The 13,600-nt window shown below is 43.4% G+C and overlaps 1 protein-coding gene across 2 annotated transcripts in view; it reads right to left on the bottom strand.

The window, feature by feature from the left end:
- The window catches only part of OXCT1 (3-oxoacid CoA-transferase 1), a 458,536-nt gene that overhangs the window by 224,584 nt on the left and 220,352 nt on the right, over nucleotides 1–13,600 (bottom strand). For both annotated transcript variants that reach the window (XM_085631175.1, XM_085631176.1), the window contains exons 10-11: nucleotides 5,816–5,910; nucleotides 221–269 (exon numbers count right to left, since the gene is read on the bottom strand). In XM_085631175.1, coding sequence (XP_085487301.1) covers nucleotides 221–269; nucleotides 5,816–5,910 — 144 coding nt within the window. The remainder of the gene's footprint in view (nucleotides 1–220; nucleotides 270–5,815; nucleotides 5,911–13,600) is intronic.

The following is a 13,600-nucleotide window of genomic DNA, read 5'->3' on the forward strand; positions in this document are numbered from 1 at the left end:
ATGTCTGAAATTCTTCTGTAAGATGAATCAGCTCCACACAACAGTTCTGCTCTCTGTTAACCTCCACATTCTGCTTCACATAATACAGTAACAATGATGTCTTCCAAACTGCATTTCATTCACGGCTGTAGAACATTGGCTTATTATCCCTACCAGTGATAGATCTGTTAATCCTATTACTTTCAGATAAATAGATGGAAACCTTTTAAAAGTGGCTTACCTGCATTAATAAGGTCAGCATCTACTTCTTCTTTACGAGGATAAGGACCCTGACAAAAAACAAGACTCATAACAAATCAAAGCAGAATATCAATGCCTACCCAAGACTTTCACATGAAAATTGCAAACTACGTTCACTGACAATACTTGATCAGATTAAATCTCAGCTCACTAGTTGAGCTCTTTAAAGGTCAACATGTTCATTGCATTCAACAGAAAATGTTGAATGTTAAAGACATTGTTGAAACAGCTGTAATCATCTGTGACCACTGTCCTTCTGTGATCAAGAACAGGTGATACAGCCTAAAGGAAGAATGGGTTAACAGGAATGCGCCCTGAACTTCAAATTATTCATGGACAACAAGCGTTGCAAACACTACTCCAACAGATATTATTCAGTTTCAAGGACAAGGAAATTACAATAAATTCCACCTTTCAATACCAGCAACATTGCTCCCATTCCCAATTAACCTCCCCAACACCCCAATCTTTCAACACCACCTTCTCTCCCCTTTGCCATCTTTAGCTCAATACCGAATGTGTTCTTCATACCCCAGCCAGGTCATACCAGACTAGATTAGACCACATTTTCTCCACTTTTGTCACTTTGGCTGGTTTTGCAAACGGGTTCCACCCATTTAATACTTTCAGATTGTTTGCTTTTTGGATCACTCAGTTTTGGACTTTGTTACTGTAAGTCTGTCACACTACATCTTTCACAAGGTAATCACATGGCAAATGGACTGCGTGTGCTCACCGCCAGTGTCTGCCTTTTAAGATCAGCCTGCTGCAACACAGCAAGAGTAAGCAGCACTTGGCTGGTAATACATGAACACATTTGTGAGGGCTGCGCCTGTGAGGCTACTGTTGTGCGCAGTCGGTAACATCGCACGATTAGCCTGGTGGAGAGAGGACTATGCAGGTTTAGATATTAGCCTGAGGTAGGCCGTATAATATTAGTGTACACTCATAGGGAAAGTCAGTGTGGTTTACTATTTTGCCTGTAGTGACACTATTATACACATAGGGGGATATCTGCCATAGAGTGCAGTGCTGCTTCTCTTTGGCCTGCAAAGTCTAGTGACCTATGAAAATGGGGCGGAACATCTGCATCAAAATCAAATCTGTGAGTTCCAAGAAGGCATCTGCACAATTTATGGATCATACACCGGCCCAAGCCTTTTCTCACCAGCACAGGGAGCAAAGGCCAGCCCACACAAAAGGAGTAATTACCAGTGCTTCCCTAATCTCCTGACCAGTAAGGGTGTGGGGATTAAGATCCGCAGCTGTTAATTACCTGTCACACTGCACCAGGGCTGGGGCCAGCCCAGGTCCACTGAACAAAGGAGGAAGCCCATACAACTGGAGCCAACACAGAAGGGAACTCCTCTTTTAAGTTTGCTGGTTAAGGACCTGGCAGGGATATCAGCAAGGAGCAGTGGTAAGACGCCAGGAGCAGATGTGACCAGACCAGGGACTCCTGGATGATGCAATCTTGAACTGTCCCAGCATGCTGTGCAGGAGCACTGGGACGGGGTGGAGAGGGGATATGGCACCCTAGAATTTTCCAGGCGTGTCTGGCATCCAGAACTTTACAGCCCTTTTTAAAAACTGTTTAGGAAGGGAGAAAAGGAGCTGATGGTGCTTTTGTGCTCTTTGCTACTGGATCATGGGACTGCGGCAGCCATGGACAACTGGAAGGAGATATCCTCTGATACCAATAAGGACAAACAAATCTGCCACAGTTGCCCCCAGGACTACTGGGTCTCTCCAAGGGCCAGAGCTCACCGCCTGGAGTAAAATGAGCTAAAGAGCATCCAAATCGGACCAATGGGGCTAGAGTAATGATCTTTTTAAGGCTGGTGACCTTTGGCCTCTTTCCAACAAACAGAGGGTGTGGCGCTCTGCCACATATTTAATGAATACCCCGGGTGTAGGCCAGGTCCCAGGGATAGGCGCAAGAACTGTTATGAGTTTTCTTGTGACCCTGGGAGGGAACGTGCATCTGACCGGATTTCCTATACAGGGGCCCAGGACCACAAAAGCGGGGAGTGCTGTTGCGTTTCCAAAGAGGCAAAGGAGTGGCCTGGAATCACCAACTTCGGCCCTAATGCGCGTAGCTGTGGGGGGGTGGGGTGTCATGGCACCCCCTCCAAGTGAAGGTGGTGCCGGTCCCCAACTCTGGGCCCCAGCAGTTAAAAGGAGGAAGGAGGAAAGCCGCTGCAATCCCCCAATTGTGGTGGGCCTGTGCCCATGCCGGATGGAGCAGGCAGCCACCACCAGCGACCTGTCCACATTAGCAGGCAGGGAGAGAAGAGCTGTCGGCTCCCGTGGCTGCAGAGATGCGGCTTGGGGTGGACTCCATAGGCTGCCCCCAATGCTTGGCAGCATCCAGGCATCCAGAGTACCTGGGTGGGATCGGGCATCCCTGGGGGGGAGGGGGGGGGGGAAAGAAGGAAAGCCGCAAGGCTGCGCGGAACAACAAAGAAACCGACTGGCGCCACTTCTAAAATATTCAAGCTCTGGAAGGGAGCACCCCATAATGCCCTGCAGGGCTGCAATTGTCATCCATTTTTTTACTGTTGGTGGGGGCCTCAGGATGGCAGAGGCCGCACCAGAGGGTAAAGAGAGCATGGGGAGTTGCAGAAGTGCAGCATCACCCCACTGCCCCTCAAGAAGGCCTAAGTGACTGCCAAAGCGTTGACCCAAAGTCTGGCGGGTCTACAAATGGATACCCTTCCGAAACTTTGGTTATGTTTTAAGCCCTCCCAAGGCTAGAGCATGTGCTCTACAGCTGGGAGTGCAGCACCCCCTGTAGGTTGGTTTTGTGGCTGCATTTAATGTGGCCTAAAAGTGTATGAGGAAAACACATGAAGTGAAGCACCCTCTAGCGTCAGGATCTATGGTTACAGTTTAAGTGGATAGAAAGTGGCACCCTCTAAGAGCTATTGTGGTTGCATTTTAAGTGGCCCAAAAGTATATAAAAAGCACACAGATCTATTTAATTTTAAAATGTTTTGTTGAAATGATGCTGACAGTGATTACTGATGAAGCTTTAGTGACATTAATACCTGCACTGATCCATGGTTATTATTGATCAGTGAACTTACGTAGAAAATGATGGTGCTTTTAAAATATGTTTTTTTGTTCCTGTAATATGGTGAACCCTTGATAATGCCAATAGGCGTGTTTTATCTCAAGTGATAACCCCTGTATGGTGAAGAATTGTCTGGTATAGGTGGGGGGAGGGGCACTGTGATTTGGAGGTTCATGATCCTTTGAGATTAAATGTGATTTCATGCTATAATCGAAGGTATTTTTAAATCTGCCTTATGAATATATTTTAAATTAATGCATAGTATTTAGTAGGGTGTGTGTAATACGTGTACTTTTCCTTTCTAAAGAAAAAGCACCAACTGGACAATCATTTTTTGATTGTTATTATTGTGTGTCAGTGAATGGAGATTACTAGCCTACACCTGGGTAGGCCTTGGTCTGCTCTGCTTCGTTACCGAGAGAGAGTCAAGTGCTACAATGGGGTGCTTGGTTTCCAGTAAGGGGAAATTGGGCATATAACTTGCGCAGGCCTCCCATCCGGCACAACTAATAACCCCGTTTCGAACAGCTAGTTTGTTGTCCACGTATTGTTGTTTGAGAAGGCTGGATGTGGATTGTACTGCTGAAAGTATTGTATTAAGATCAGAGATTGTGTCACTCCAGCTCATCCGCCATCAGGTTATTCTAATGTCTATCCAATGGCATCCTTCTATGTATAAGACACTTAATTAGTAAATTTAAAGTATCAACAAAATTACACTGTAAACTGCAGAAAATTATTTTCCATATCCCCTTCTTCAACTATAAACTTTCCACTTACCCAATTGGGAATTCAAAATTGGCACCGCCACAAAAATTACATTATAGCTAGGAATGTCTCCCCAAGTGGTTACTGAATGGCAAGGTACAACATGGCTGTTTCCTGAGCTGTGCGATACATGAATAGAGTAGGGAATCCCACATGGAACACTTGTGCTTGGTATCAGTACTGTGTGCTGATGTGTGTAAAAGAAGCAACCCTCAAACGGCAGACCTCTAACTATATCCTATGCCCAGGGGTTAATTTGTAAAACAAATAAGTGCCAGGCTCTCATCAGGAGGCAGCTTGCACCAGCCCATTTCTCCTGGTAGAGCCGCCTAATACAGAACCAACTACTAACCATGGAAGAGGGTGGGGGTATGTGGCGTATTGGCCAGAGCTGCCGACTTTGCAGATGGGGAACCAGGCTCGAGCCTGGGCATCAGCTCAATATCCTGTGATTCTGGGCAAATCACTTGATCTCCCTGGGCCTACCATAAATTAATTTGTCCTTAACTGGTGCTCATGCCTCACATTAAGCACTGAATAGGCCTCTTTGATAAGTCAGAAAGACCTCAGCCACGCCTATAGAGATGTTACCCCAATTGCCCTACTTTGGACTGACAAAAGACACAATTAAAGAGTGTGCTCACTTTTTGTTATGCTATATCAAAGCCACCGTCATAGAGACTGTCAATTATTCATTCATGCGGTCAAGGACAAACATCCTGAATCAACTGACCCTTAGTACATTTTTAAAGAGCATCTGCGCAATCTGTTCATCTTACCTTGCCTTACAGAAAGAGGTACTCCGTAGTAACATCTTCTTGCCACTGTTGATAAACCTATAATTCTTGCTTGGAGGGCTGGGCGTTATTCTACAGTGACCATGAAACTCAATAAGAGTGGAAGATGATAGACTGTTCCATTTGCCATGGAGCGAAAAGGGTCGATGGGTTCAATCACGAGGAGCGGTATAATATAATATGTCAACTATCAGCAGCTATGAGCACAAAGGCTAGATCCTACTTTCTGGCATCTATTCAGTCTACACTCCCATCTCCTTATGAGAGGGATTTCCCATTCCCTCGTGTCCTATTGTGTGCAAAGACTAAAAATTCAGTTGATAAGGATGGAGAACATTAGTTGAAGAGGGTTGGGGCAGACACAATAATCGCCATTTCTGCTTCTTGGTGAGCAAACAGGCCTGCAGCCACGATTGAGAGAAAGTGACCCTGCGAAGGCAACAGACCGCCTAGGACATGGAGTCGTGCTATGTCCAGTGCAATCTTCCTCGTTTGTGCATTTCCAGAGCTGCACTTCCTAGGTTCATTTCGGACCTCTATCATCCACTCTCTCTATGTTCATGAGCTTCCCAATTTTGGATCACCATGGAAACGGTTCATTTGTGAAGCAGCCGTTTCAAATTAGATCGATTGTCAATGAACAATAAATACAACTAGGAGCGCAGGCTCCATAGGCAGGAAGCTACTACAAATCACCAGACATGAGAACGTATAGAATTGTAGGAAGACACATATAACAGCTTACCCTCCGAGTTAACAATTCGAATGAAAATGCATGCAATGCTGACAGAATTGAAGACTTCTTCCCACTAACCAATACAATGGTGATCACATGCTCTGTGTCAGTAGAGCTAATAGATGGGGCATGGGAAACCAAAGGGCAGGTTCAGCAGCTAGAGTTACAGGCTTTATTTTCACAGATACACAGACTCACCAGCCCCAAGACGCCGTTTTCACTCTGCAGATGGACTGTAATGTTCGGATGAATGTAGTTGCTTGCAAGCATTGGAATCCCGATTCCCAAATTTGCTGACCCAACAAGTTAAGGATTAATTGTAAATACGCAGAAAGATAGCTCAGCCAGTTGAGACCCCGTTGCTGAGAAGTGTTTGTGTGGTCGGCAATTTCGATTGGGTAATAATAATTCTATTAAAATGTTTTTTATGTGAACCACTCTGGCTTACAGCTCTATATAAACAACAGATTAAAGATAATAATGACAATAAAACTAATAAGTGCAATTAGAATAGCTTCATAAAACTTCTAAAATGCTACAGTGCTTCAGCTGTGGATGGGTGACAGATGTGCTCAGTGAGAGTCACCAGGTTTAGAAGAACGGTCATTTGTGCTTGACAAGAATGAACTCCTAGTTCCTAGTCACTAGACAATCAGTGGCGCTGCACTGCGGTCATTATCATAAGGAGACAACACAAAAGTACACATGTCATTAACATGGCATTATAAAAAGAGGCCTAACACACTGGCAAGTGATGATGCTTAATCCACTACTGCTCACACCAGCAGGCGGGGCAACAATATGGGTGCTCCAAAAACATATTGCACCGATACAGTACCTGAAGGTCGCCAAACAACTCTATGGTGTGTGTCATACATTTAACAAATCTTCAGCACAAGCTTACAGCACCAACAGCAGTCACACAAATGATGGCCACAAAATGCATTGTGTTTTCCTTCGGAGTGTCTTGAGGAAGTTGCTACAAAACTTCCGCTTTTTTAAGTTTCAAAAGATAAGTTTATTAAAAGTATGTCAAAAAGGAAACATCAAAGTATCAAATAGAATAATATCAAAAAGAAACATTACGAAAAAATATCATTAATGGCATATAGGCAAGTAAGCATACAAGAAAAGAAAATCCATGGCAAAGATAAAAGGGTAAGGAAAAGGAAAACGGGTTTGAAAATTAATAATCATACTATTAGAACAAAATTACATTTGATCAAGTACAAATTTGAAAAAATTACAAAACACAGATAAATCAAGAGGGTTGAGTAACTTCCTGAATAGATGGTGTTGGAGCAAAGGATCTTTTAGCACTACTATCCAAAAACTGCATAACAGGAGACCATAAATGTAATCTTTTTTGTTTCTGAGACATGGGAAATACAAAGGTTGTGTCAAGTCTGTGGTTATGACATACAGAGTACCACCAAGCTAAATATGAAAGTTTGGCAGCATCCTTCCAATTTTTTGTTATCTGCTGAAAGGCCGTGGCCACGAATAGGTCAATGATTTGTGTTTGTGATTTTGGTTTGTTCCAGCTAGTGGAGAGACTACCTTGGAAAATACTTGCAAATGTAAGGGGGATGTTAGTTCCAAAAATAGCATTAAATTGAGACCAAACTGATTTTCAAAATTGCATAACTTGAGGACATGAAAAATGTAGGTGCTGAAGATCTGCCTGGGGGAGTGAACAAGACCAACAAATACTAGGAGTATCAGAATGCATTCTATGCAAGGAAACCCGTGTTAACAACAATCTGTTCTAAATAAAATTTAAAAAAGAGTTTGTGTAGCACCAGCTGCTCTGGAAGACTTTCTAATTTTTGTCCAGATCTTATCCCAAATAGAGGTGGGCCAGTGTGTACCTAAATCGGTCTCCAAGAAATTTCAATCTTTGTTTCGGATCTTGGTAAAAAGTGTGGATAATAAACAGGTATAAAGGGTGGATGCCTTAGGCGATCTACAAAGGATGCTCGACCAGGTATGGTCTAATGGTAGGGGGGTTTGAGGAAAGGATTGAAAAAAGGAGTAAGAATCTAGTATGGCAGAGCGTAGGGCTAGAAATGTATGTGAAAATAAGAGGTAAATGAAAAAGAGAACGTGCTTTTGAAAAAGTGAGAAAAGTGTAATTTTCAAATAATTGGTGCACCCATAAAATGCCTCTATCCCTCTAAGTTTTCCAATAAATCGGCTTTTTCTTAAATATAATTATTTTATGCCACATGGTGGAGTTGAGAAATGAATTGAAATTGTGCGGATCAGCATGAAGAAGTTTATTCAAACTGTTGCACGAAAGTTTAATAGGGGTGTGTAAATTTTGCGGTTTCCGTGTAAAAGATAAATATTCATGAAAAGAAAATGGAGAAAGGAAGGAACTCTCTAGATCGATCCAAAGAGGCAAATCAGGAGAAGGGACAGACAACCACCTGGATATCAGTTTTAGTAAAAAAGCTTTATGATATTTGGGAAGATCGGGGAAACGAACACCTCCTTCAGATCTCCGGATGCAACAACTTTAATGAGGACATTCTAGGTTTTTTATTCAACCAAAGAAAAGTAGTAAGGATGGAGTTAATTTTGTGGAACCACTTTGTAGGAATGGATATTGGAATATTAGAAAGAAGATAGAGCATAATAGGCGTTAGCATCATTTTAATGGTGTCAAGACGTCCCCACCATGAAAGATATAAAGGATGCCATTTGGACGTGAGGGAGCTAAGCTTCTCAATACATTTATTGAAATTGAGAGGAATTGATGATTTAAATGGAAGAGGTGAACCATATACCAAGATATTTTATGTGAAGAGGGCTCCAAGAAAAATTGGAGATGGAAAAATTCTCTTTAAAAGTATATTTAGATAAGGGCAAGATTTTACACTTGTCATTATTTAGTCTGTAACCCAAAACTAAGGAATATAATTGGACCTCATTTAAAAAGGCCGGAATGGAATCTTGGGGTCGGGAGAGGAATAAAAGAACGTCATCAGCATATGCAGCTAATTTAACCTGTAAAGAATTAAGAGGTGTTACCCATGAAGGATTGATTTTGTCTTATTTTAGACAGGAAAGGTTCTAGGGCTAAGTTAAAAAGAAAAGGAGATAGGGGACAGCCTTGTCTTACTCCTCTATGAAGAGTAAAGTAGGGAGAGGTAAGACCATTAGCAAAAATAGCAGCTTTAGGATTCGAGTAAACAACACTTCTACTTTAGTAGACGGTGCAATGATGCATGCAAGGTGCCTGGCTTGGATTCATACAAGAAGACTAAACAGGATTACCAGGTAGTCATTTCTTCACACGTTAAGGAAGTGGATGTGACACCAAAGTGGCCCCTCACTGTGCAGTTCATTGATCTCTTCAGTGAATAAGGGTATTTCCTGGCATGGGTGGCACTGATGTTCAATGAGAAGCAGGTGTTTTATGTAAGGGGGTATCACAGAGCCCAACCTCCTGATTGGCCTGGAATTTAGAGGTAAGATTATTAATACAGCTCACGAAGGTCACTTGGGGCGGAGTCTTACCAAGGCTCGAGTGAGGGAGAGATACTGGTGGCCTGGCATGGATCACATGATTGAAGATGTAGTTAAAGAGTGTGTGTCTTGTGCTTCATGTGATAAGTCACATGTTGTCAGTAGAGCTCCGCTGTCTCCTGTTGTGGTTCCAGATGGGGTTTGGTCTAAATTAGGTTTAGACATTATGGGACCCTTTGAATTGTTACCGTCATATGAGCGTTTTGTCATTCGGCTTGTTGACTATACTTCTATGTGGGTTGTTACAAAGTGTGTCCCTTCTGTGAACACTAGATCTGTTATTGATTTTCTCAAGGATGTATTTGTCTCTGAGGGCATACCTAAGTTTTTAGTCACAGACAATGGTGTACAATTTGTGTCTCATGAGATGGGCGAGTTCCTCAGAGATTACAACATTGTACATCAGAAAACAGCGTTGTATGCGCCTCAAGCAAATGGTTTGACTGAAAGAATGAATCGAGTTGTTAAGGATTGTGCCCAACGATCCCTTAACTCTGGAATTTCATTCAGTAGCGTTTTGAGAGATACATGGTGGGCACATCGCACGACACCCAATGCGATCACTCAGTTGTCAACTTTTGAAGCTTTAAGAGGTAGGAAGGCAGTTTCCAAACTAAATCCTTCTTGGTTGCCTGTAAATTCTGGTCTTGCAATTTCTGAGGAAGTGAGACATGAGAGAATTTTGGAATACCAACGCAAGTATAAGACAGACTATGACTCTAGGATGCGAGTTCAGAGCAAGAAGTGGAATGTGGGTGACAGAGTTTTGGTGAGAAATCCTAAACATACTTTGAAGGGTAAATCTTCCTTCATTGATCCATTCACAATTGTTTCCATTAAGAAAAATGTTGTGAGAGTCAACACTGGTTGTGTGTGGAGTATATCTAGGTTGGTGAAGTGTTTTAAGAAGTCCACTGATGTGCGTCATGGAAGTAGTCGTTGTGATGTTGTTGACAGGTTTGATGGTTATGCTCATGATGAGCATATCTCAAGAGAAAGCCCTGATTCTAAGAGACTTGCTCAAAGAGATAGACGTCTTCCTTTAAAGTTTAAAGATTACGTTTTGCAATGAATAGTGTATCATCATTGTGTTCATTAGTTGAAAAACATCCGAGTTCACTTTACGTTGCTATCTTCATTTATCTTAGTTATTTTTTTTTATTATTATTATCATTGTAATTGACATTATTACTTTTATTTTTTTGGCAAGGGAGATGTGTTGTAATTTAGATAAGAATGTGTTTAGTGGAATTTTACTATGTCATAGAATGTTCAGATGCTGAACGACACTTTGATGAGAGCTGAGCTGGAGAGTAGACCGTTGGTGCTGAACCTGTACAACTCTCAAATAAACCACATATCAAACCTTTCTTTGTGGTAAGGATTATCCATTTCTACACTAACCAGCACAGCTGACGCCACCAAATGTACCATCACCAGTCGCTGCATGACCGTGTGGCACATGCTTACCCTGGTACTTCACTATGTCTAGAGGTGATATCTAGTACACCCTTGTGTGTGTCAATAGCGGACAAGGACTGTATTTGCATCATAGAGGTGCATTGCCTCATCCAAATCATCGCAGTGGGATGTCCTGCTGTCATGACAATGGATACTGTGGCACCTGTAACCGACGTATGCAATGATATCTCTTGCGGTCCACTGCCACAGCGGTCACATTCCTACACTGGAAGGCACACTGTTTGCATAAACTCACTGAGTTTCATTGTCCATGATGCAACAAGTGGAACTTTTGTTGAAGCACTATTGTTTTCTATATATGTTTCCTGCATCTGCTTTTGTTTTTCATGTCATCAGTGGACAGTGCCACAAAACATCTGGAGGTGGGTAGATTAACGCTTTCTCCCGAAAAAGTAACCGTGCATTATATTTAAACGATGTCACGATGCCGAGATGGACTGAAAGCAGTGCTTTAAATGGGCCGGTACTGTCCGGTATGGAGTACCGCCACTTTTTAATTTTGAGATGGAGAGTACCCTACACTTTTCAAGAGAAACCCGATATTTTTAATTGGCGAGTTCCGGCACTTCTCAGAAACAAGCAGGTACTCTGCTACAGAGTACCTGCACTTCTATTTTTCCATCTCAAGCACTGACTGAAAGGCAGTGCTTCAACAAACATTAGACATATTAAAAAAAGAGCAAAAACTGTGGCAGAACCAGACACTCTGTCTCACTGACAGTCTCTGACCAGGACCATATAACGTGTCAAGATTATCTGCTCCACTTTGGAGACGCGGGCTTAATGTAAACACTTTGCTTTCTAATGGCAGCGCTGTCTTCAGAGGACAATCGTGGTCTTTTCTCTGCTCTTCCCAGGCACACATTTACTAAATATGGAAATTAGGAAGGTGTTACCTCATTACCAAAATTCACAATTTGCCTTCTGCAAAGAGATGGGGATGAACATATTTAGATCCAGGAAGAGAAATCCCTGCCTAAATTTAGATGCATGTGGCCTAATTTTCTAGATCTCTGTGGAGCATGACGATGTAAAGAGTGTATAGTAAATTATTTTCCCACCACCATTATAATAAGTTGGTTAACATAAATAATTCTATTTCAAGTCTTATCACATTTAACAATTGTTTCAAAACCATTTGCTTTATTTTTATATGGTGAAAAATAAATGTGAAATAATGTGAAATCAATTAATACAATGTCATAATCGGCAAATTCGGTTGTTTCAGTTGATAGTAAATGACTGAATTCTACAGCCTCTGTATCTTTTGATTTCCAAGGAGAGCATGTTTAAACCATTCATGTCACAGAAGAATAACCTGCCCCCTCACTACCCTACTTGGCTTTGAAAAAGGTGGACCACGAACCTGTAACTCTCCTGAGGCGGAAGCCGGGAGACATATTGCACTTTTAAAAATTGTTTTTACTGAATTTTTACTTTGCGCATTAATTGCTTTTAAAAAAATTCACTCACCCCCTGCCAGCACGAACCAGGCGACAGAAGCGCCGAACAGCGACCCTTCGCTGCAACGTAGGAACCGGCATTGGAACTATTGTGCCGCCATTGACGGCGAGGTAAACAGGCCACGCCTTCCCCGAGGCCACGCCCACCCGCCCCCCTCCCCCCTATTGAAAAATGTGCAATTACCGGACGCGCAGCGGACGGGCGCAGCGGGCGCGCCGTCAGCGCGCCGAGGGCGCACCAAAGGCAAGCCCGTCTGGGCCAGTCCGGGCCAAGCCGGCCCTAGGACCAGACACTATGCCCAAAGCTCAGTCCCATCTATCCTACTCCCCTGACACCCTCCGTCTCTGGAACTCTAAGAAAAGTCCTCATTGCGACTTCATCCTACAGGATGACACCCCGTTCAGAGGATGTCCCTGTTGCGACACCCACAAAGCTATGGAACCCTGCCATATGCTTCGACTAGGCCTTCTGAATTGCAGGTCGCTAGCAAAACACTCACATGAGATCAACCTCCTCACTCAAACCCTCTCACTAGATGCCTTGTTCTTGACCGAAACCTGGATGACCCCCAGCAACGGCTCGGACCTGGTCAATGCCACCCCCCCCGGCTATCAAATCTGCTGCCTTGACAGACCAGTGGGAAGGGGTGGCGGGCTCGCTATTCTCTATAAAAGTAATTTTAGCTGCAGGCTCAGCGAGGGCACGGTCAAGGACTGTGAAAACGGCAATTTTATCCTCCAGATCTCCCCCACCACTTCACTGTCGGGTCTATTGATATACCGACCACCAGGCGCGATAGGTGACTTTCCAAGCACGCTGATGGACCACATCCTCTTAAAAACTTTAGAAACGCCCAATTTTCTTCTTTTAGGGGACTTGAACCTACATTTTTTAGATAAAGCAGATAACATAGCTGCCAATCTCCAAGCAGACCTCTTGTCAGCTGACCTCCTGCTGCTGAACTCGAAACCCACGCACGAGAAAGGGCACCTTCTGGACCCCGTTTTCTCTAACATCAATAATCTCCAAACACATGACCCGACCCCTCTTCCATGGACCGACCACTTTTTGGTCCCCATGCTCTGGCCCTATCAGCCCGCCACGGTTCCGAAACAAAAAACTAAGATTCTAACTAGACGTTGGAACAAACTAAGACCAGAAGAATGGGAAAGGAAGCTGAGGGAATCCGACGGTCCCCTCTCCACCGACCCCAACTCCGCCGATAGGGAGTTTAACAGCTGGCTCACCAACTCCCTAGACAGCCTCATCCCACTTACAAACGCCTTCAAGCACGTAAAACGGATCAACCACGCCCCCTGGTACACTCCGGCCCTGAACATCCTCAGGAAGGAGTGCAAAAGGACGGAGCGGACTTGGAGGAAAGATAAATCGGTAACGAATAAAAATGCCTACCAATCAACCATGAAGGCATACAAACAAGCCCTCCATAGCACAAAAACCTCCTTCTTTCAAGAAAGAATAAGGAGTTCAGCATGCTCTGCC

The sequence above is a fragment of the Triturus cristatus genome, chromosome 2_1 (assembly GCF_964204655.1).
Source record: "Triturus cristatus chromosome 2_1, aTriCri1.1, whole genome shotgun sequence".
Lineage (NCBI taxonomy): Eukaryota > Metazoa > Chordata > Amphibia > Caudata > Salamandridae > Triturus > Triturus cristatus.